Raw genomic sequence first — 25,043 nt, 5'->3', positions numbered from 1 at the left:
GGCCTCAAAGACAGTAGCTACTCTCATACGGGGTCATCCCACAGCGTTTCTCTTCAGTACTGCATCAAGAAGCAGACCTTCCTGGCCCTTTGGTGAGTTGGGGTCTATGCCAATATTTTTCCCAAATATTTTTAAAAATATTGTTTACTAACTATATGTCACAAGGAGAATAAAGTTAAAGGTTTAGTGTAAACATACTTTAAATTTTTAATAAAATAGCTATAATGAAAGAACTTGAAAAAACAATTCTTAGCTACAAATACCCTCTACCTTATTTATGCATTATAATTTTTTTCTGATTTGGTATAGTTTTAGGAACATACATGAGCCCTAGCTCAAAAGTGCACAAAACCCTTGTAATTAATCTTATTTTTAAAGGAGTTCTATGTTTCCCCCTCAGGAAATTCATTCTCTTCTACCACAATCACCCAGTGTGCAAATATATTCCAACTGGGTGAAATATTCATCACAAATTCCAAGTGGGAAGAGCCTGGGATTTGAAGGTCAAAGACGCTGGTCCAGATTCCCACTGCCCGTCTGACCTAGAGGAACGTCTGCTCCTCTCGAAGCCCCATTCCTGAGTCTCTCACACGGTGATAACAAGGCTTATGTCATGGACTCTTCTTGAAAAGTGAGCTACTCTAGGGAACAACCCTTGCATGTTGCCCGACCCACACTGAGGACTCATCTTCTCTGCTCAGACAAGGATGCAGGTGACTCCCATGGAGAGTTCATCCTGAAACTGTTGCAGCGTTTTTCTTCAGCATTCTTTAGGGGCCCACTTCCACCTCAGAGCTGGCCACCACGGTTTGGGAACCTTAGGTTTGCTTGTCATGACTTCTACTTTGAAGCTGAAACTCAGCTCCCACAACAGCCAGCGTGAGTCTTCAACCAAATGAAAAAATCAAATAAATTGGGTTTCTTTGCAGGTTCCAGTGAAGAATCAAATACACCAAGAATATATATTCTGAGTCCATATTTCCGTGGAGCCACTAAGCTTGTCATTCCAGAAAGAGCAATAGCAACAACAACAAACAACAACAAAGAAAAACAACAACAGCACGAAGACATGACATCTCAGCTCTGTGCCACGGCCCTGTCTGTGACGTGTGAGAGACCGCAGGGCCACGGGAGGGGGCGGGCACTGCGCTCCACCTCTCAGACAGGCCTCGCTGGGGAGAAGTATCTGCAGAAAACAAGCAATTCTGCCCGGCCAGTGTGGCTAAGTGGTTGAAATTAGACCTATGAATCAGGAGGTCAGGGTTCGATTCCCGGTCAGGCCACATGCTCAGGTTGCCAGCTTGATCCCCAGTGGGGGGCATGCAGGAGGCAGCCGTTCAATGATTCTCTCTCCTCACTGATGTTTCTCTCTCTCCCTTCCTTTCTGAAATCAATAAAAATATATATATTTAGAAAAAGAAAATAAGCGATTCTGTCCCAAGTAAGTGTGACCTACAAGTCTGAGGTCACCAAGGACTCAAGATCTGACTCGGGGACAGCGGGTGCCTAGACCCACAATTCCTCCTCGTGTGCTGTGCCCACCCACGTGTGGGCTAATTCAATCCCATCCCTGCTCTCCCCAGTACACAGCTCCGAGTTCACTCAAGGGTTCACAAGAAGCCAGGCTGCCTGTCCATAAATCCACGTTCAGAAACATACCTGCGGTCACTGCTGGAAGCACGAAGCCACGGTTCTCAGATGGTAACACACACACTGATCACTGGCAAGAGACCGTTTAAGTAAAAACTGAAGAGACTTTACTCATGTAACTAACAAGAAATTATTAGACTCCGCCCTGTGCCAGGTGCCACAGAGGCAGGCTTGTGGCCAGGGGTTCCCCCGCGCGTCAGAACGCGGTGCCTGAGGTCATCCTCACAGCTCCACGGAGAGTGGGTTCGAAGGTCCCGGGACACATAACATACAGACTGTGGAGTCTATGCAGACTTGACCTTGGCTGCCCTTTCTCACTGCCTACTAGCGGGCCCACCACACAGATGCCCCACACGCAGCTAAGGGTCTGCATGTCTCCAAGGGAACAGCCCTTACAGACCGCACGGTGTCACTAAACACGACCACCCAACATGCGCTCGGCCACTAAGCCCCTCCTTCTTCTCCGGAGACAGCAGCTTCTTTTTGATCCAGAATAACTCATTCCAGCTGCCGCTCGCCATGGCCACGCCACTACCCGGTGCGGGCTGCCAGTGCTTCTCCATAACCCCACTTGGATTTCCGGGGCTGGCCGCGAGTCTCATCTTTGTTTTCTAGCAGGAGAGTGACTTTCCTAAAATTAGCTCTCATCATCCTTATTGAAAACACTTCGGAAACTCCTCACGGCCTTCAGGCTCAGTCCAGACACCACTACGCAGCGACAGGTTCCGGAGGAGCCGGCCCCTCTGCCTCCGTGGCCGTGACCACGCTCACCGTCCAGGCGGTAGACATGGTAGCATACGTTTAGGAACAGCGTAACACGAGCTTTGGTTCCCTGAACAAAGCACACACCTTTCTGCCTTTGCTCAGCTTCCCTCCGCTTAGCATCCTCCCCTCCCTCTCTCCGTTCCCCTGATTAAGAACTACCTGCCGACCTTAGTGCAGGGACCGCTTCCTCCAGGAAGCTTTCCTGGCCTGACGTCCACATCTGTGCTGAGGACTGTGGTCTGTGCCCCCAATTCTCCCACCTCCCCAATCAAAATACATTCCCAGTGACGGGGAAAGTGCTGGATACTGACCTCTCACCCCAGGCCCCACCCTCCTTTCTGTTTTGTACAGAAAGCTCCTCAACGACAAGACTCCTGAGTGACGAGGTCCTTGGGGAGTCCTTGGGGAGTCCCATCACCTTGCTCCCCGATGGGCCTTTGGTGGTTACTCAGTAACCTGGGCAGCCTGGGGGGTTGAGGAGAAAATAGCCCTGGGGATCGTGTCCATCGGATGGGCAGGCGGAGGGAGAGGACCCACCAGAGAGACCAGGGCAGCTAAGGGGAGAGGCACGATGGGCAGCGACAGAGGACAGCAAGTGGCAGAGTGTCCAGTGTGGGAGGGCGGGGAGCTGAGAGGAGGCGGGAAGACTGCCCTGCCTCCCTCCGGACAGCAGCCGGTGGAAGCCCAGGTGGGGGCGTGGCAATGTGGGTGGCAGGTGAGTGCCAACAGCAGGCGACAAGATGGGTTGGGGAAGGACAGAGGCACCGTGTTTGAGCCAACATGTCGGTGGAGGGATGTCAAGCCCAGAGGAAGTATTTGTGTGTGTATGTGCGCGAGTGTGTGCACACGTTACAGCTTCTTTACAAAACTTCTCGTGGCTCTGACGGAAAAGTGAATGGTGAGGCTCTGATGGGGAAGTGAATGGTGAGGCTCTGTCGGGGGAAGGGCGAATGTCTGCTCAAGGGCAGGGAGAAATAACACATAAACCATGGCGTTCAGACAGATCTGCCCGGTCATGAAAAAGAGCAAATCCTAACAAAAAGTAAACTTAGGAAAAAGAACCATTTTTACGTTTCAGAAAGGACTGCTCTGCTCCTGAGCACACTCACTGAGCTGTCTGAGAGCACTAGCCCCAGGTTCCACAGCCAAGTTCACCATCACTGGTATCTTTCACAGCCACCACAAAGCCTCCTGCCCGAGGTCTCCGCCCCCAGGCTGTTCCCGTGACCCAGGCATTCGGGAAAACAGCTTCCGCTCCCCATCCGCCAGGCACAGCGTCGGGTGGGGCCCAACAGCCTCGGGAAAGCCACACTTCTGAGAAAATACTCATCTCAGTTACAGGAACGTCTCACCAATAAGAAGCAGTGCGTGTGGACAAGAAGCGCCACGTTTTCCTTGTATAAGTAGGCTCTTCATTTAGGTCCCTACAGGAGATAAGTTCCGCACGGTTTCCATCACAGTCATTTCACTTACGACGGTTTAAGAGAGTGCGTTGAGGAGAATGGGCTGAATACGTTAAGTTACTTTTCATGAGACATATGCTGCTTATGCAATTAACCATGCATTCAGCATCACTAAGCTCTAATTTTAGAAACATTCTCCGTCCACAAACATGAATCATTAATTCTGAATTCAATTTCCACACGGCTCGTTTTCGCACGCAACCTTCCGGAGGCTATACTACACAGTATCTCAAATATTAATTCACTTCTTTGCAAGCAGATTACACTCCTAGAAAACCTATCTGCGCAACAAATATACACACATTACAAGCCAAATGAAACTTTTATGAAAAACAAAACCATTTTCTTCTCCGGCTTCATAAATCCCCCATCACGCTGTGTCGTAAACGCTCACCGTGATGTGTGCCAGTCACTCCTCAACAGGCAGGGAGAGAGGGAGACACTTTTCTTACGGGAGCTTGCACTTCTGGCCACGATCCGATCTCCCATCTTTCAGAGAAATGCACCAAACCCTTTGTCTAATCAAATTACAAATAATATTTCAGGGGACGCCAAAGCTTAGCAAGTTGCATGTATGGGAAAGCGTATGAGGTTTTCTCTCAGTCCCTTCACCTTTTCCCAGCCCCGCAGCGCCCCGCCCCTCTGACAGCTGTCAGTCTGTTCTCTGTCCACGAGTCTGTTTCTCTTCAGTAAAACACATTTCAAACCAAGTGCCTGCAGGGAACCCAGGGCCTGGCGTCTTTGTCAAGGGGGCCACGCCTGGGTGGACACTTTTTCATGGTGAAGGTGTCCCGTGTATTAGAGGTTTGGGCCGGCAGCACCCCGCCGGGCAGGTGAGCACCAAAGGAACAAGCCCACACATTTCCAAATGCCCCCAGGGGGCAGTGCTCCCTTTAGGCAAGAAATTTCAGCGCAGACCAACGGAGCTGCCCACATTTGCATCACCAGAGAACCACGGGGTGAGGGCCCAAACCCTGGTGTCCCGGAGCCAGCACCACCGGGAGGGACCAAGAGAAAAGGTGAGTAACAGACGCTTGCCTTTCTCTAATCTCTGCCCCACTCATCCTGCACTGGACAACTCATTCCTCACGCGCTAAGCTGACATCGAGTCATCCTTGGCACTGCTCGCCAGTTCTCTTGTCCCATTTGTCCACATCCTGACCCACCCAGCGTGGGTGGGTGCACCCCATCCTGACTGAATCTGGGCTCCTCGCCCTGAGGACAGGCGACAGGTGTCAGCACAAGCCCAGAACCTCCGTGGAGCAGCCCCAAAGGGCAGGCCTCCTCCGTCACAGTCCCTACGCTCCCCCTCATCCTCACCTGGTCCTCCCCACACCTGCACTGCCCCATCAGCAGGGGCATCTTCCCTTTTCCTTCTGCCCCCCCACAAAGGGATCCACCTCCGCGCCTCTCCCATTCTTGGCTGTTTATCTCACTGTGTCTCCAGCAGTGGACAGAGGTGGTGCCTGAGGGAACCCTGGGCCCCTGCTTTGGAGTGTTAGAGTCCACAGTTTCCACTCTCGTCGGAGCCATGCAGGGTTCTGGTAGAGAGCTCATTTCCGACCTTGTTACTGAAGCCCAAGAGCTTCTGTCATAATTAGATATTGAACCACATAAACCAGTTTTCCAGTACTATTGTATTTGTAAAAAATATACTTTTATTATTGGTTTCAGAGAGGAAGAGAAAGGGGGAGAGAGAGAGAAACAACAATGATGAGAGAGAATCATTGACTGGCTGCCTCCTGCATGCCCCACACTGGGGATTGAGCCTGCGACCTGGGCATGTGCCCTGACCAGGAATCGAACCTGGGACCTTCTGGTTTATAGGTTGATGCTCAGTCACGGAGCCACCCTGGCTGGGCTGTGCTATTGTATTTTTCAATGTCATCACATGAAGAATACTTGGAGGTGAAAAGTCTTTACGTCATTGCCCCTGGTGGGTTTCATTTCATTTTAATTTTTACTTCACTGAGTGATGAAAGCCAAACCTCTGGGGCCGCTCATCTCAGGGGAACGCCTCCATCCCCATGAGTTTGAAATTCAAGTTCAGCAAGAAACCTGTGACCACGAGGGGCTGTGAGCTTACCCGGATGTAGGCGTCCTGGTGCTGCTTGGCAAAGTAGAGCATGTTGTCCAGGGCTAACATCCCCGGGGGCGTCTGGGTAAAGTCCATGGCAGGGTTGACGTGATTCTGTGATTAAAACACAAGGTTGGATCAGGTTAATGCCTCAGTGGACCCACCAGCCAGCAGAGGTCTGGGTTCCCACCTCAAGACTGAAGCACCACAAGGCAAACTCCAAGTAACCAAGTAGGAACACCTTTATCTCCATGGAAACCTGGGGGGAGTGGTAGGACCTTCTATCTACAGGGGCAGCAACGCCATCTTTTACACCCGGGTTAGGAACTCAGCTGAAGAGCAAAGTGCAGGATTATCCTTAGATGTAACACTGAAGGTCAAAGAAAATCATGTAACAACTGTGTGTCTGGGAGCTGTGCTGTGGTGAAACCAATAGCATTTGGGGAGAAAGAGCTGGGACGAGGCCACATCTCGGCCATTAGCTGCTCATTCTGCACCTTAACTTCCTCATCCTCACATGGCGCCCACCCAGCCCGTGGACTCTGTGAACTGTCCAGGGTTACACAGCCCACAGGCCTGGGGCATGGGCACTGGATAGAAAGCAGCTGCCCCAGGTGCCGACATCTGCCTGCTCTCGGGGAGTGTGCTGACCTGTGGTCACTGCACACAGTGTGAGAACCAGGAAGACAAAATCATAGTCACAAATACACCCAACACATTCTCCACAGGCTCAAGGTCACCCAACAACCACAAGGCTCTTGTCCAAGGAACAAACCACGCTCCACCGTTAATCCTCAGACCGACCACGCCTCCCCGTCCTGAACATGCATCTACAGATGGTGAGTGGTTTAAGGGTTTTTTTGTTTTTGTTTTTGTTTTTTTTTGGTTAAAGACCTGAAAAATAAATGTTAAAGAGGCATTAAAACACTTGCTTTTACCTCCTAATATAGGTAATTTGTGTGAAACTACATAATTGTGTTTTGTTCCTAAATCCTTGTGAATGAGCAGCTTGGCTCTCTGAACTGCCAGGACATTTTGGTTCTCTGTAGTTTTTCTAATTCCAGTTCAGGAAGGACTTCTTGTTCACTTACTCAAGGTTCAAACAGCCCACGCTCCTGTAAATTATGTAAGAGAACATAGACGCTGTCTTTTCCATGCTGCTGAAATGTCTGAAACGCAAATGTTCTGAGCTGCCAAACAATGTCTGAAATGACCGCAGAGCGGCGCTGCCTGCTGGCCGCAGCATCCCTGCCCGCTCTCTACGGCAGGGTGGCTCAGTGGAGCAACTTTGTTTTCATTCAGAATTTTATCCTGATTCATTTATTCGGATGTTGGGAAGTTTTAAAAATCGCAAAGCACCACCACTTATAGTAAGAGGGACAGATCTCATGAAATAAACATAATTGTGTCAAAAATGCAATTCACCAGACACATTAAAGACAGGGGGCTTCGGCTTCCACCTGATGTTTATGGAGTAAGAGGTCAGGTCTGTGTTCAATAGCGGGGGGAAATCAAAACGCTGGAAATCAATGATCAGAGACTTCATCTAAAAAGTAAGGTCCGATGAAAGACTTTGTAATACCGCCAGTTCTTTAGAGAGCAGTGGAATGTCTCGCACTGCACACAAAGGTATTATTTTGACTTTGGCACATTGGATTTTCATGAATACAAGTAGCAGCTTAGGAAGTTACTATTTGTGGAGTCCTTTCGTGTCATCCATGCTATCATCTCTCTAGCACACAGGCAGTGGGCGCCACCTCCCCAATTTGTTGACGAGGAAACCGCAGCACCATTTGCAAGTTGGATGCATTTGTTTCGGTGCTGCTAGCATTTCGACGCTACACAGGCTGAGGAGAGTTGATCTGAGAAAAATATAGGCTGCTCAATATTAGCTGCCACCCAGCATGGTCCCAGCAATGAAGAAGAGTGTGCCCCATGGGAGAGAGGGAAGTATGGCATTTATTTCAGTCCTGTTTCTAGCGTTGGTGTATGAGTCTATTCCAAAAATAAATACACAAAAAGGAAACCAAATGACAAAGAGTAATTTCTCTGGATCTAACTGGAACAACCCCCCAAAGCTGTATGTTAGTGAAGCGGACCCTGGAGAAGGTCCCACGGCTCAAAAGTCATCAGTCTTGTTTGCATTTGCTCCCAGGGACCCTTCAAAGCCACCTTCTATCAGACACACACACACACACACACACACACACACACACACCCTTATGCACACCTGGGGGCCACCAAATAGGGCACCACTGATTTCAAAAGGTCTTACAGTTAAATAATATAATTTACTTTTAGGGTTCTTTTAAAGAAACATGTGGCTATTTAGCAAATACTCCCAATAAAATAATGCCTGTGTTATGCCATGGATTCTGCAAAGTACCTTCATGTACCGACTCTTGATCCTCAAAGTAGGTTTGATTATTATTCTCCCATGACAGAGAAGGAAACTGAGGCACTGGGTGTCTGGGGAGCTTGCCCAAAGTATAGAGCCAGAATTTGGCAGTCCCATTTACAACTGCATAAAAAAATAAAATAAAATAAAATACCTTGGGATAAATTTAACCAAGAATGCAAAAAGCCTGTACTTGGGAAATTATCAGACAGTAAAAAAAGAAAATGAAGAAGATACAAATAAGTGAAAGCATATACCATGTTCATGGACAGGAATAATTAACGTCATTAAGACATCCATACTACCCAAAGCAATCTACACATTCAATGCAATTCTATCAAGATACCAATGGCATATTTCTCAGAATTAGAACAAATATTCCAAAAATGTATATGGAACTACAAATGACCCTGAATAGCCACAGCAATCTTGAGAAAGAACAAAACTACCTGATACCAAACTATACTACATGGCCCTAGTAATCAAAACAGCATGGTACTAGCATAAAAGCTGATCAATGGAACAGAATAGAGAGCCCAGAAGTAAACACACCCTTTATGGTCAATTAATACTCAGAGTAGAGGCTCTTATCCAGGGTTTTAGTGTCCAGGTGTTGAAGTTCACAGAGATGCCCAAAGCAGAGGTCCTCAACTGTGGTCCTCTTCCATCCATATTACTCACTCAGGGATAATGGGCCTGCAGTCCATCCTTTTAAACAAAAGCTACAATTTCTCCACCCCTCCCAGGCATAACAGATCTCTCTCTCTCTCTCTCTCTCTCTCTCTCTCTCTCTCTCTCTCTCTCTCTCTCATGTTCAACACACCATTCCTCTGGTCTCTGACAAATAGGCTGCTACTCAACAGAAGCAATTAGAAAACTGCCTTTGATGTTCTGGGACCTGCCCTGAATTGTGAAGCTCCCTGCACTGCAGATGGAAAACAAATTACTTCGTAGTGGTGGGTGAACTCTGTTCTCTTTCTCCCTCTTTTTTGTCCCCAGGTTCCAGGTTCCATTTTCCCAGCTCCTCTCTCCTTCAAATTATTGTTTCCTTTTTCCCTTTTGGCTTTAACCATCAGTAAAGTAATTTACAACCTTGGTTTTGGTATCAGGAAAATGAAAAGAATTACATGCTGAAAGCCTGGGAAGCTTTCCACACTGTGACAAAAATACTCCGAGAACCCGGCGAGGCCAACAGTCCCCCACTTTCTCATTTATGAGACGCTCTGGGTATGGATTTATTTTCCCTTCTTGGTCCGTGATATTTTCCCCGCCCGTCTTGAAATAGAAGCTGCGTGAGCTTTGATAAACGGCTTGAAATGTTCCCTTGTCTTACGGCAAAGCCTGTGTACCTCTGTGCATCCCTCTGAAATGCCGTTTCTTAGTTCCTGCAGAATGCTGCTCAGTGAGTCCGATCAGACAGCCGCGGCCCCTACAGAAATGGGGGTGCACCCTTCCCAAAGCACCAGGGGCTTTTCATTTTGGGGAAATGACACAATGCTGAAGGTAGCACGGTTTTTTTTTTATAGTGAGCACCCTAACGGGGTTTGGGTGTGGAGGTCTGGAGATCTGTTTCTCTTCTGTTACCCACGTGCCTGGTTTTCAGCTGAATTATTTCAATGACACATCCAAGGGGTAGTTGGTGATCTAAGACAGAGAATAGCTCCGCCTGTTCTGGGCCCTACCCCAAGGCCACTGGAGAGAGAGCTGGAAGGGACTTGAAGTATAACCTGGGCCAGTCGCCTTACTTCACCGACAAGAACCAGGGCTGCAGGGTCCGAACCTCCTGGGGGGCTGGGCAAAGCCCCGGGCTCTGAGTCGGAGGGCTGGGTGGGGTGGGCAAGCTGCCTCTCCAACACATTCCCAAGGGTGCAGGTGCTGCTGGCTGGAGGCCACAGCTTGAGACCACGGTGACCAGACCGACTCGTCTGGGTAACACAGGAAATATCAAAATGAGATCCAGACCCACCCATTCCTCAAATGTGCAGCGTCTACCATACTAGGGCTGGAACCCACAGGTTCCAAGTAGCAGATGCATTTGCAATATACTCGCTGTTCATCCCCTGGGTGCATGGCCTCTCCTCCAGAAAACAGACTTCTTAACTCAGAAAGAGGAGTGACAATTAGGAAGCTCTCACTTCTCCCATCGCTCACATCCTAGCGGAAGGCGGGAGACTGTCACCAGCCACGGAGTCCTGGTCCTGCGTGCTTCCTGGCTGGGGGTCAGTGCCCCACACCCCGAGTGAGTGCTGAACGATCTACGTTGCTCAATGCCCAGGGCCGGGCTGCTCCTTCATTGTGCGGATGAAATAAAGAGCTGATACCAGGGGGCTCGCCAGCGGGCACACCACGGGGGGGGGGGGGGGGTTGAGAATTTAGGAGTTCACATTGGTGGAACATGAATGCCTACATGTGCTGAACAAAGAAAAACCACCTTCAAAGCAAAGCGCACTGAGGAAATAGCCGTTCCGTCTACAAGAAGCCGGATCAAGGATGCTTCTCGAGGCGGGGAGTTTAGGTCACTTTCTCCAGGGGCAGCAGGCCCCTCGCAGCTCTGCCCAGCTGCACACACCTTCCCGCTTCCCCTCCCACCCCGAGAGGAGCATGTGGGTGTTGCAACAGACTCCCCAGAGGGCAGTTACCAGCCCCTGAGGCCCCTGAACATCCACAGGGGGGTGGGGTGGGGCTGTGAAAATTCCTGGTGTCCGGGCTGTACTCCAAATTCCAATTGAGGGATTCTTGTTTGAGAACCAAGCAACTGGACTTTTCAAGCTCCCCAGGAGACCCCCCTGTCCAGTCAGGGCTGAGGACATGGTCCCCAGGTTTGAGTGTGGCAGAAGCTCCCGAGGGCCTGTTCAAACAGGTGGCCGGGCCCACCCCCAGCCTTTCCAACTCCATGGGTCTGGCTGAGGACTGAGGATTTGCTTCCATCCACGTTCCCGGATGCTTGTACGGTCTCTGGGCCACACTTGGAGGAACCACTGCTCTCAAGCCACAGTCACGCTATACAGGAGCGTGTAAGGGACCTATCCCCACCAGCCGATGGCGCTGGGGCCTTCCTTCCCTGTCCCAGGTTTTGGTTAGGCCTGGATTGTATTGAAATGTGGGCCCGAGGCTGGACAGGCAGCCTCTGAGTTGGCGCAGGGCCGGCACTCACTCTCCTGGCTTCTTCGCACATTTATATATTTGATTTTGTGACACACACACACCCCAGTGAGTCCCGGAAGCAGCCTTTAGAAATCTTTGGATTCTGGCCTTGGACTCTCTCCATGAAGCTCAATAAAAATCCATCGCTTGGATGAAAATGAAGGCATCCCATCATGTCTGACCTGAGGGTGGCAAGATGGTGAAAATGCTGAAAAGCAGAGAAGTGCCTGTGACCAGGTAGCACCAGTACTGGTGGGCATTGAGCCGGGCACCCCAGATGTGTGATTGCATTTAACCTCCCCAGCTGCCCTGGGAGGTGAGTGCGGTTAACGAGGTAAATGCGCGTCTCTTCCTACAGAGGAGGCCAGACCTGTGACTTGCACACGATCGCAAATGGTAAGTGGCCCAGTCACCACTTCGATTCTGCAGCTTCTCTCCCTCTTTAGGTTCAAAGGTCTTTAGAGAATGAGAAGGTGGCCCATTAGCAAGAAGAAGTTTAATTAGAGGAATGTAAAGTCTTGTAACGAGAATTTTTAAAATTCAAGAAACACATCTATGGAATAAGGGAGATCCGGCTTGTGAATAATTCATGAGCTCCCAGCTCCTTATCATTAAAATTTGATTCTTTTAGGTAAAGCACAGAGGATCGGCAGGAAAAAAAATCCCAAAGATGCTAAGGGTTCAGGCCAACCGATCCTAAGCCACCTCGCTCCCCGCTGTGTCCCCCTCTTGTCTGGCCTCTTGAACACCTCAGCTAGTCTCAGTCCACTCACCCCCTTGCAGCCCTGACCTCCAACCAGGCTCTGCTTCCTTGCATTGGTAAGCCCACAGCTAACCTTTTGGGTTAGACCTCTGGTTCAGCTGAGCTCTGGGACCATCCACTGTCACTAAGGAACTACCCTCCCTGAGGGCGCTCTGCCCTGGGAGGGCCCATGCCTGTTCACACTGTTGAAAGCTGAGAGCGCTGGCTACACACTCAAGAAGAGTGGGTTTCACGTGGAGGTCAGCAGGCTCTGACATGTGGGTTTCCTGAACAAGAGCAGGTCAAGGACACAGGAGGTCCCGCCCAACAGCCCCAGGTCAGGCCAGCTGGACGCAGCATACGGTTCTGGGAGCCACGCCCATCACTGGCTCCTGACGCACAGGAAACCATTTACAAAAGGGAGGCCAGGTGAAGCAGAAATACCTGGACAGAAAGATATGTAAGGCCTGGCCGGCATGGCTCAGTGGTTGAGCATCAACCTATGCACCAGGAAGTCACAGTCGGACCTGGTCAGGGCATATGCCTGGGTTGTGGGCTCTATCCCCAGTGTGGGATGTGCAGGAGGCACCGATCAATGATTCTCTCTCATCATTGATGTTTTTCTCTCTCTCCCTCTCCCTTCCTCTCTGAAATCAATAAAAATATTTTAAAAAAAGATCTGTAAGGAAAGCTGGAGAATCCACTGAGATAGTTAGCCCTAGGGGTAATAAAAGGGCGAGTGGTGTGTGGGAGGGAGGGGCAGGTGGGGGTGGTCCTGTGTGACACCTGTCTGTAGGTGTCTGAAGAATTAATGTCCTTCTGCTCGGCCACAGACACAGGATGAGCAGGGACGTGCCGTCCTTAGGAACATGGAGGCGAGGACGGCGCCTGGCAGGAACGCTGTACCCAGAACAGAGGGCGAGGCTGGGAGCGGCTGACCTGGGTGCCCTGAGCCCTGGTTCCTTCCTCTTCTCATCAGAGGGTGCTGGGTGTCTACTACCATGCGGGGCACCGAGGGAAAAGGTACATCTATCTCATCAAAGACGAACTGAAAACAAAACAATGCTTGCCCTCAAGGTACATCTGTCTCAGAGAGAGCTGTTCAAAGCCTCAACAACACAGCTTTGAAGTGTGCAGACAGACACACACACACACACACACACACACACACACACACACACACACACTCATAAAGAGCTGCACCAATGGAAGATCTCACCCGCAGATTCTGGATTTGGGGCAAATTTCCTTCGTTAAAAAATGACGCACTTCTTAAAGTTACTCTTAAGAGGTCAAAAAAGGCCGAGGAACGATGCCCTGTGCCCGGTTCCTGAGCACCTGGTCCGCTCTCGCTTCGGTGCCTGGAAGAAGCGGGATGGGACTCCGCGCTGAATGAAAGGATGAGTTTACACGCTGTTTGTTCGGGATGTTGATTTAGTAGTCAACACAAAGAACTGCCATACAAACTCAATTAAGAAAGGCCTTGGGAATGAGCTCCTTGCAAATGGAGCTGGTATGTTTTTTTAAGCCTTCATGAATAATGAAGCAATGCTGTCAAGGTTTATGAAGATATCTGCGCCTCTTCTGCCAGCTGAGCCCCACAGGATCCAGAGTAATCCGGGCCCCACGGCTCATGCTCACAATGCAGGGTCTTTCTTCCCTTCAGCCCCTGTTCCTTTTCCTGCCACTTCATTCAGAACCCCCTCTGCTCCCCTCTGCTCACTTGAGAACAGGATGTGCACAGCCCAGGTCACACACCGTGGGTTCCTCGGTCTCCCCGTTACCCCATCCCAGGGAAGAACACGGGTGAGAGGGCCATCAAAGGACCCAGAGCATCCCGGCCGGCCTGGCTCAGTAGCAGAGCTTCGACCTATGAACCAAGAGGTCACGGTTCGATTCCTGATCAGGGCACATGCCTGGTTGCGAGCTCATCTCCAGTGTGGGGCGTGCAGGAGGCAGCTAATCAATGATTCTCTCTCATCACTGATATCTCTCTCTCTCTCTCTCTCTCTCTCTCTCTCTCTCTCTCTCTCTCTCTCTCTCTTTCTCTCCCTCTCCCTTCCTCCCTGAAGTCGATGAAAAAAATTTTAAAAAAAAGGACCCAGAGCATGCACTCCCATGACGCAGGGCAGACATTGCTGACCTGATGGGGCACCATGTCCCCCAGCCCAGCACAGGCCCCAGGCCGCCTCGGGAGGAGACCACCCCTGCCCTGGGGATGAGGCCTGTGACCTTGTGACCTCAGAGCTGATCCTGGCACAGCTGCTGCAGGTGAACCCACAGAAGGTCAGAGGCTGCAGCCCGCCTCCAGGCCCAGCGCTGAGGCCTCTCATTCGGGGTGGGGGGGTGACTACCCCCATCATGGGAAAAGCAGCTGACCCACAGCACTCCGGGGCGCCAAGGACTGCTCTCAGCTAGAGATTACTATGCCCAGGGCCAAATCCGGCCTGCCACTTACTTCTGTACAGTTGGGAATTTAAGATACTTTCTTTATACATTTAGGTTATTATTTTTATAATCCGAAGAAGAAGAATCTGTGACACATGAAAATTACATGAAACTCAAGTGTCGCTGTCCATAGAGAAAGCTTTGTGGGAGCAGAGCCAAGCCCATGCACTTACATGCTGCCCGGGCTGCTTCCTCCGTGGCCTGGAAACTAAAATATTTATGATCCGGCCCTTCACCAGGAAAGCCTACTGACTCCTATTCCCAGTGTGGTCCTCAGGGCAGTGCTGAGATACGGGTGGACCACAGTTAAATGTCCACTCACAGGGAATGCCAAGGGCCGGCTCCCGGACAGCGAGGCCCTTCTGGAATTGTCAGTGTTGCACATCCCTGGATAAACACTGCAATGGCTCTAAAGCCCCTGAAGGCTTCCCTGGACAAATTCCATGTCCTGCAGAGGTGATGGTGAAAGGGGTGTTTGCAGTGGCCTCACTCCTGACGCAAGGCCCCCTGGTGTCGTGGGCCCCTCTGCCCTGACCCTTGCAAACCTCGCAGGGGGTGGGAAGGGAGAAAGGAAGGACCAGCTCACAGGAAAAACAGCTGGCCCCCAAAAGCCCGAGAAGCCCACCCCTGGCCTAGGGACCTACCTGGTCTTGAGCCCCGCCCCCCTGACTGTGCATGGCAGGAAGACCCTGGTCCTTCCCACCTGGCCAGGGCTTCCTCAGGAAAGCACCGGGCTAGCTGGGTGGGCAAGCGGGTGCATGGAGGGGAGTGGGCCCGGTGGCGAGCAGCCCAGGCTCGGAGCGACCCCCCAGGATCCAGTGCCATCTTTAGTATCAGCTGATGCTCTTAGGAGAGACATGTCGCCTTTCTGAAGCCACTTCTTCACCTGCAACCCTGTGCAGGTATTGCCTCTCTCACTGGCCTGCTGTGAGCATCAGCGGGGAAGACGGAGAGAAAACACTGTGAACAGAGCCAGGCCCCGGGTGAGCCCGGGGCAACCACCCTCCGGCAGGGCCTCCCGCTGCATTCTGCAAAGCTCCCCGCTCAGCAGTCCTGGTCCTGAGTCTGGCCCGGCTGCCCTCAGGACATCGGCTGGCCTTGAGTTCCAGGCTCCGGGTGCCATCAGTTTCAAGTCTGGCTTTCTCTCAGGCCCCAAAGATCAAGTTCCTTCGGCCCCTCTCAGCCCAGACTTACTCACAGAACTCACTAGCACTGGGCTAAGGGACTCCTTCCTCAACTGTCTCCCCACCCGGGACCAGACAACAACTAATTAAAGAAGCAAAAGTTGCCCTGGCGGGTGGTGTGGTTCACCTGGTTGTCCCACGCACCGAGAGGCGGTCGGTTCAATTCTCAGTCAGGGCACATGCTGGGTTGTGGGCTCGATCTCCAGTAAGGGGCATGCAGGAGGCAGCCAATGTCTGTCTGTCTGTCTGTCTCTCTCTCTCTCTCTCTCTCTCTCTCTCTCTCTCTCTCTCTTTCTCCTCCTGCTTCTTTCTCTTAAAAATAAAATTTGCCGAAGCCGGTTTGGCTCAGTGGATAGAGCGTCGGCCTGCGGACTGGAGGGTCCCGGGTTCGATTCCGGTCAAGGGCATGTGCCTGGGTTGCGGGCACATCCCCAGTGGGAGGTGTGCAGGAGGCAGCTGGTCGATGTCTCTCTCTCATCGATGTTTCTAACTCTCTATCTCTCTCCCTTTCTCTCTGTAAAAAAATCAATAAAATATATTTTAAAAAAATAAAATAAAATTTAAAAAAACATACTGGGGGGAAAAAAAGAATCAAAAGTCAGCAGAAGACCCTGGGGATAGTCTGCCTCCTGCATCTGCCTGCACTGAGACATGGAAAATTTCAGTCCCGTCCCAGACAGTAACTTGTTCTATTTATAAAGACTCTGGCAAAGAAGATTCAGTAGCATCTCTAATTTTTCGCTCTTTTATACATTCAGCAACATTTCACCTGACTTCCAGGTACTGAGTTACATAAGCTAATGCAGCACTTGGAATATTCTGTTAATGCAAAATCGGTGACCCTAAACCACTTCAGAGAGGAAACGCTTTAATTACCATCTTGGGAAGACGGCTTCGGTGCACTAGGTAAGGTGATCAATGCGATGTTCAAATACACGGGAGTTTTCTCTCCACCCATCTGTGTGTGTTTCATTGATTGGCATTGGCTGTGGGGCTGCTGCCCACCAAGGCATTATAGAAAGACTTAAAGTAAATAAATATATATCTCAGCATAAAATGATGTCATCTTCCATACTCCCAAGTCAGGGGAGTACTTGTTAATGGATGGAGAGTCAGAGAGAAGAAAGGGGTGGGGGGGGGGCAGGGAATGGGGCCGATGCATGAAGGATTGGGCTAGGGAAAGAATAACTGGGAAGTTGGAAGGTAATCTGAACTAAGATATTCCCTGAAGGACAAGGGGGGTGACTCCAGGGACCCACTACCCAGATGGTGGAGAACTTAGAAGACCCCACTCTTGGCACTTGGGGGGAGACACAAACACCTGCGCCCACGAGGCCCCCCTGCACCCCCAGGCTGTTCATGATCTGAACCCAATTCCAGCTCCACCTGGCATCCCACAATTCCCTACACAAGCCCCGCTCCAACTCCCCGAACTGTCTCATCCGAACGTAGAATCATTTGCTGATCACCCTGGAATCACCCATCAAAGGATAACTCAGGCACAGCCTCAGGGATCCGCCTTTGAACTTGGCCAGCATGCATCACCATGCCCTCAGGTTACTATGCACAACCACCGAGCACCCTCGTCCGTCCACCGCCACCGAGCACCCTCGTCCGTCCACCGCCACCGAGCACCCTCGTCCGTCCACCGCCACCGAGCACCCTCGTCCGTCCACCGCCACCGAGCACCCTCGTCCGTCCACCGCCACCGAGCACCCTCGTCCGTCCACCGCCACCGAGCACCCTCGTCCTTCCACAGCCACCGAGCACCCTCGTCCGTCCACAGCCACCGAGCACCCTCGTCCGTCCACCGCCACCGAGCACCCTCGTCCTTCCACAGCCACCGAGCACCCTCGTCCGTCCACAGCCACCGAGCACCCTCGTCCTTCCACAGCCACCGAGCACCCTCGTCCGTCCACAGCCACTGAGCACCCTCGTCCATCCACAACCACATCTCAGAATGACCGGTCGGAGCTCTGCTTCACTTCAGAAATTTAAACCCTGATGAAGTAAAATTTTCAAAAATGTAAAAGCACAACTCAAAAAGTAGGGCTCTTAGGGAATAATCACAGGTGAAGATTTACTCAGCTCTGTAAGGAAGAAATCACCAGCATTTGCAAACAACAATTTTAGGATGAAATCCCTGGGTTACTTACACAGCTGGCTGCTGTGCCTCAGAGCACTGCACCATTTGAAATGAGCTTCCTACTGGACCATCTACCAGGGAAAAATCTACACGCGAACCATCCCAGGGTCTAGGCTCGAATAACAGTGAACAACCAAGTCCAACATGACTTAATTCCTGGAGAACTGAGTAATCCTTGGTAAGACCTATTTTTTTATTTGTTCCAACATGGCATTGAGTGGATGTGCCACCAGACATTTTACTTTATTTCCTCCACTTTTGAGTAATATTTTAAATTGGTTTGAGAGAGAAGAGAGAGAGAGAGAGAGAGAGAGAGAGAGAGAGATTGATTTAGTTGTTGCACTTATTTATGCACTCATTGATTCTTATGTGTGCTCTGTCCAGGGATCAAGTGTGTACCTTGGTGCTGGGAGAATGTGCTAACTGAGACTGGCCAGGGATGAGTAATTTTCCTTAGGAACCTACTGACGACACATTTCAAATAAAGGAAAAAACAGCTGTGACTTGGGCCATGTTGGACCGCAACTACAGATGTTTTGGTTGTTTTCCCTTTTGTAGTTAGAAGATCAACCTTGAATCTTAATTCTGCATTTCTTAGAGTAAACCAAAGAGCTGACGCATTCGTCTTTTTAACGCACTGCGCACATACTCCAGCGGACTGCCTTTGGGTATCTGGTAAAGAATGTATGTCCACATGTGTGAGCACGCTGAAGAACGGAGGTTCGCACATAAGAATCTGCGACGTTTCAAAGTCTCAGCGCTGAGTGTCACAGCTTAGGGTTCTGAGTGGTGAGCCCTGCAGCCGTCCACAATCTCAGGACGGCTCTCACCTGGAAGGTGAGCGATTCTACAAAGCCCAGTTAGTTAAGGAGGTTCAGAGTTACTATTTCATCTGGCATCCATTCTAAGGTGCACTGGTCTTCATATCCTAACAGTTCTAAATTCGGGTCCAATTTCACAATCAATAGCATCTTTCAATTGTTCTCAGCCAGACATCAATCACAAAGTAATTTTCTTTTGAGAGGGCAGACACCTATATAATCTTATTGACCCATTTCACCCCAATCAGTTTTTCTGAAACACACCAGCATCACACAAGCAGAATGAGTATCAGGATCTGGAATAAAACCCTGAGACAACAGGAGAGCAGTTGTTCACCCCAACACGATGGGTGTGGGTAGCTATGGGTCTGGGGTGGGGGCCAACCAGGCCGGGTCACTCCTCCCCAGCCCGGCGGTGCTCTGAGTGTTAAGTCTGCAAAGTGGGGCAGTGGGGCCACTAGGAGCTCAGCACCAAGGGCTCATCATTCCTTTTCAGGTTCTTTTTAAACCGTGTCACCAAGTTGTTTGCCAAAACACAGACCCTGAGGAGCTGAGGTGCACGTGAGCCGGAAGGGCCTGGCTTCATGGGTAGACGGATCAGAAGTGAGACTCACCCAATGTACTTACTGCCTGGCTCCTTCTTTCCATGTATTTACAAGTGTGACATGAGGTACCATGAAGTCCAGCAGAGCTCATTTAATAAGTAAAATATTTTTAAAACTCTTAAATAATAGGAAGTTTCGGTTTTCTGATTTTTAGTTGTACATAAAATGTGTGCTCACCATCCCTGGCATCTCGGACGGTGAAATTTGGGCACAGACGTAGCTACAGTGGCAGGAAGCTTGCCCAGGAGACGTCTACGTAAGCGTGTGTCGTTGGCTACATGTAAGCCCTTCCTTCCTCACTACACGCACACCTTGCTTTCTCCTCTGATACGCTTCACGCCGATGGGAAGCAAGGAAGAGCACCGAGCATCACAAGCTCCTGAACCCAACCGGATCCAAAGCAAAGACTAAAAATCTGGAAACTGGGAAGAGTGTTTGCTTCTGGGGGAGGAGAAAGGGTGAAGGGAACAGTATCATTTTTTTTCCTTTTGTATCTTTTGAATTTTGCACTATTATCCATTCAATATTTCAGTGAAGATATGGTTTAAATAAAAACTCGTCACTCAGGAAAACGCATTTTCACCACAGAAGGGACCAGTCAGTCACTGGACAAGTAAAAGATCCTCCAACGACCAGACTGTAAGAAACTTCTCGAAGAGGGAGCTGCGTTCCCGGGACTCAGAGCGAGGACACTATCCAGGGGAAGAGAGAAGCCTACTGCATGTGGACAGCTTTAATTTCAGGTGGCTTTTCCGGCAGACTTCCTTTCTATGTCTCCTCTCCTTTAAAACTGCATAAAGGATTTGAGGGGAGAGAGAATTTTCTATATTTTAATTAAAAATAAAGAGCGTTTCATGCTGAAATCCTCTTCTGAGCCACTTGGGATATTTTGGAGAAGAACTTGACTCTCAATATGGAGTAAGTGCTTTCTTGGCACTTCTTTTTGCTTAAGAAAGACTGAGTGAGACACTGTAATGCATCCCTCCTTTCATTTCCTCTCTGACCTGTATCCACAAGGCAGCACCAAACCAGCCTATTCCTCTCCCTACCCGTTCACGACTTCATCAGGCAGGAAGGGAAGCCCACTGCCCCGTTATTTACAATAGTGAGCTACGGAGGCAGCTCCTTCTCCAATGGCGGCTTATTGTACCCCAGACTTGTTTAGAGAAGAGAAAGCTTTCCTTTACAGGGGCCTCTCTCTCCTGTGGGCTCACCTGAGAACCCCACCCCAAACCCCAGTGCACAACTCAGCACCTGCTCTGAGGGCTTTCCTGTGAAGGAAGATGAGCCTCAGCAGGCGCCTGGCCCAGCCTCCTGGGCCTCCGGGATCACTGACTGACAGCAGGGTCCTGTCTGCCCGTCTTCAGGTGACACTCAGCCATCTGGCTTGTGTCTGCGTCACACCTGAGTGACTGCTGGCAGGTCGCTGACGCTCAGCCCGCTGCTGTCCGACCCACCGCGCTGACTTCCTTAATTAGTAAAGGAAACCATGATGGGGGGCAGGCGTTAAATCTGTACCCCTCCCCATTCGGTTTATTTTACCATCTCAAGCAAATGAGTATTATCCATTCGATGCCCAATCCCCTCCCGCTTCTTTTGCCTACGAGTATCTGTCCGTCAGCTTGGTTTTTGTTGGTCCATATACAACAGGAAACCATGAGAAGGACGGGGTCCACTGGGACCTTGTTCAAGGGGCTTGGGGTTGGGGGGAATCTATGTAGATGTCTAGTTTAACCACCAAAAATCGAGCCCCACAATAGCTTTGGCTGGAAAACGAACTAAAATGTGTTTTTCTTTTTCCCTAAACAGCCAGCCCAGGTGCAGGAGTGAAGAGAGAGGGGCCGGTTTGCCCCTGGGCTGTGGACACGTCAGCCTGCGCTTCGGAGCCCATCGGCCATCTGTCTGAGCAGCTGTCTGGGGACCACGTTGGAGTTTTCATGATCCAGCACCAGGCAACTGAGCTTAAATGTCACAGGCACTCGGGCCTACCCGTGCCCCCCAGGTCCCCTGGGGGAGACACGCTCCAGGCGCCGGCCCGGGAACGGCACTCCCTCTGTGGGGACGGCCTGTTAATTCCACGGCGAGGAGAGGTCAGCACCACAGTGAGATGGAAGCCAGCTTCCCGCCACGGAACCGCGTCCGCCCGAGACACCGAGGCGGCCCTGAAATCACGCCCACAGCGCCCGCGTCTGCAGCCTCGTTCCATCAGGACAGCGCACGGGCAGCCCCGGATCCTGCAGCCTCTCGCTGTGAGTGGCCTCACTTAGTCTCGCCGCCTCGGGGTGGCTGGTCCCCAAGACGCTGGGGATGACTCCTAAATCACTCTTCACGCTTCAATAATCTCAACTTTGTCTCCCAGGTTCATTACGCTGAGTCGGCCATGGCTCTGACAGAAACACAACCTTACAGGAGCTAGCGGCCATCGACAGGAAGCTGACCTGGGAGGCAAACATGGAGAGCATGGCACCCAGAGCACCGTGCCAAATCCCACCTGTGAGGGAATCCTCAGACACCGTCTATTGGATGAAAGAAAGCAGGAATGCATGTTAGCCCTCGCGCTGCAGGGAGGATGTGGTGTGCAGAGAGGTTACGTAATTTGCCCGAGGTCACACAGCCTAGCAGAGCCGACACTGGGGTGTGAAGGCAGGTCAGCTGACTGAAGTCAGCACTCTGGACGGCAGGTCTTACGTAAAGACCTTTCCAATCGCTGCCCTTGTTTCTTTAGGAAAATAAGGTTTAACTTGTGGTTGAGAGACATACACTGAGCATCACAGCCCTGGCAAGTAGCAGAAAGACCTCTGCATACACACAACACATTCGTTCCCATGAAGTACCAGTATTTTCATGTGGAGGCCAACATGCAAGGTGCAGGTCCTCCCTCTCACTGCCTCCTCCTCCAACAAAAGAACCGCTGAACACTGGTTTGCATTCACTTGCCCAGTGAAGATTGGGTGGCCAGGCTCAGAGGGTAAGAGGTGAAGAGTGACAGGGTTTGGTCTGAGCTTTGAGGAGGCACTGCCCATTCCCCCATGGCCAGCAGGTAGGAACCTGTGTGAAGATGCTGCCCCCTGGTGGGGGTGGGGCAAGCAGCGCAGCACAGTACAGAGGAGCGTCTCACCCTCCAGGCAGTTAACATGGGCCATGCGTCTCATGCACGGGTGTGTTTTACACGCTGGCCAACCCTGTAGGGTCAATTCACGTAACAATCCCATAGCTACTGCCCTCCAGTGCTCCCTGCGAGTGAGAGGGAAGGAGGCAGCGTCTCACAGCCCTTGGGCCACAGGCGGGGGGTGGCTAACAGGGGACGCCCATGCGCCTTCGCCGTGGGAAAGGTTAAAAGTCATTCCCCGGGCAGCTCAAGCCCTCTTGCTCTGGCCCCCCTTTCTCATCTGCATTCCCGAGTTCCTTCATCTCCGCGCCAAACCACAGCAGATTGGGCATGAGACAAGATCACCACTGAATCCCGGTGCCACCTCGGTATTCACCCTCAGCATCTTCAGATGTGAAACCGGGGCGGGGGGGGGGGGGCGCGCACATCTATGTCACAAGCTGCCTGTGAAATGGGACGAGGAGAGCATGTCACAGCCGCGGAGAGGCCCTGGCCTAGGACACATACACGCAGCACCCCTCGTTCTCTCCCTCCGGGGTGGGGATCCAGAAAGAGGCTCACACTGAGGAGACATTCTTTTTATTTTCCTTCAAAGCTCCACAAAATAAATGTGGCGAAGGGCCACCACACGGAAGCTGGGTTTAGAATACAACGAATGGGCTGCATGTGGGCAAGCGGCCGGTGTGCAGACGCACATCTATGGCCCCACGTGAAAGAGAGTGTGTCAGAAATGGACACGCACAGACTGCCCAGGAGGACTAACAAAGGGAAGCTGCTGGCGGGGCATACGGCACCAGCACAGGAGGGAGGGGCCCAGGAGGAAGGACAGGCCTGTGTGCAGGGACAGGCACTCCAATTCTACAGCCATTAAGTGTGTCTCACACAGAGAAAGCCTGGTGAGAAGGCCCAATGGCCGACACTCTGCCAGTGTCCCCGGTAAATCAGCTGCTTCGGAAATCAGCATCCTGTCTTACAGGTCACCTGCAGCATTAGCCACGGAGACAGGACAATTAGGAGAAAAGGACGGGGGGGGGGGGGGCGCGGCAATGGGGACAGGACTCGAACGCTTCATTTACTCAGGACACCTTCATCCAACTCCTGCGCGGGAAGGAGACCGGGAAGACCTAGAAGCTGACCTGAATGAGGAGCCGTCAGGGGAGAGATAAGTATGGAGGGAACTGGAATCTGCTCTGTGGAAAGTGGCCGTGAAAATGCACATAAAGTGCAGGTGTGGCACGGAGAGAGAGAAAGCCTGGGGCAGAGCTGGACACTCCCACTCCAGAACCGTGCCTTCCCTCGAGGGTAAGGAGAGTAAGGGGTGAAGGTGAAAAGATGGGTGGAATTTCCCTATCAGCTTCTATGCCATCAATAAAGGTGTAATAAAATGAGAGCAAAATGCCTCACCTTTGCTCTTCTTAAAAAATATATGTTTCTATTGATTACAGAGAGGAAGGAAGAGGGAGAGAGGGCTGGAAACATCGTGATGAAAGGGAATCATTGATCAGGTGCCTCCTGCATACCCCCTACTGGAGATTGAGCCTTAAACCTGGGCATGTGTCCTGACTGGGAATCAAACCTTGATCTCCTGGTTCATGGGTGGATGCTCAACTACTGAGCCACATTGGCCGGGCCCTCACCTTTGTTCTTATATGTAATACTAGTAATAATACATTTATAAAAGGTTATATATAGTGGGAATTTCAGAAACTGTATGTTCCATTTCTGGAATTTCCACTTGGTTCTTTCCTATGGTGTTTATTTCCCTACTAAGACTTCTAATTTTTCCTGCTAAGATTTCCTTCGTTAAAAACAGTTTGCCTTTTTTCATTGTGGTAGTTTCTTGGTTGTTTTAAACTCCTTGTGCATTAGTTTCAATGCCTGGTTCATCTTGATGTTGGATCTGCTAGATTTTTTCTTCATTCCTCATCTTTTAGGAGGCTGGGGGTTGTGTTCCAGACATCATGAACGTGAAGCTGTGGAGATTCTGGATTCTCTGGTTTTTCTCCGGTGAGCATTGTTTCTTTGTTTTATCAGGCAATTTTCTTGACTGGCCTTGAACTGCAAACTGTGTCTGCGCTGCTGTTCAGACCTCTTGTCTAGCTTGGTTGCTTTGAGTCTGCTCTATGTATGTGTGGTTCAGAGGTCAAAGATGTGGGGAGACGGAGTTTGGATACTCTCTGTGGCCACTGAGGTGGTCTGACTCCAGGCACTAGTATTACAACTATAGACGCCCGTCGATACAGGTCCCTATGAATTGCTCAGTGAAGGCACCAACCCTAAAACAGCCCGGGAAACCATACTTCCTATAGGGTAACATGACAGCAAACCCAGGCTCAAACATTCACCCAAACCAACCTGCTTCTCTGTTGACACTTCTAAATATGTTTCAGTCCATCACAAATCACTAGAAAATATCTGAAAAGATATGCACCAATACCATACCAACATTTCATATCTATAAGGGAATAAGGCTGGCTTTTATCGAAGTCAC

At 50.8% G+C, this 25,043-nt stretch overlaps 1 protein-coding gene across 3 annotated transcripts in view; it reads right to left on the bottom strand.

The window, feature by feature from the left end:
* The window catches only part of ELMO1 (engulfment and cell motility 1), a 392,098-nt gene that overhangs the window by 185,917 nt on the left and 181,138 nt on the right, over positions 1-25,043 (bottom strand). For all 3 annotated transcript variants that reach the window (XM_036327308.1, XM_036327309.1, XM_036327310.1), the window contains one exon: positions 5,965-6,069. In XM_036327308.1, the coding sequence (XP_036183201.1) occupies positions 5,965-6,069 (105 nt within the window). The remainder of the gene's footprint in view (positions 1-5,964; positions 6,070-25,043) is intronic.

This window comes from Myotis myotis, unplaced genomic scaffold, assembly GCF_014108235.1.
Source record: "Myotis myotis isolate mMyoMyo1 unplaced genomic scaffold, mMyoMyo1.p scaffold_m19_p_11, whole genome shotgun sequence".
In the NCBI taxonomy this organism is placed as follows: domain Eukaryota; kingdom Metazoa; phylum Chordata; class Mammalia; order Chiroptera; family Vespertilionidae; genus Myotis; species Myotis myotis.
The sequence above is the reverse complement of the archived record's forward strand: the minus strand, read 5'-3'. Positions and strand labels throughout refer to the sequence as shown.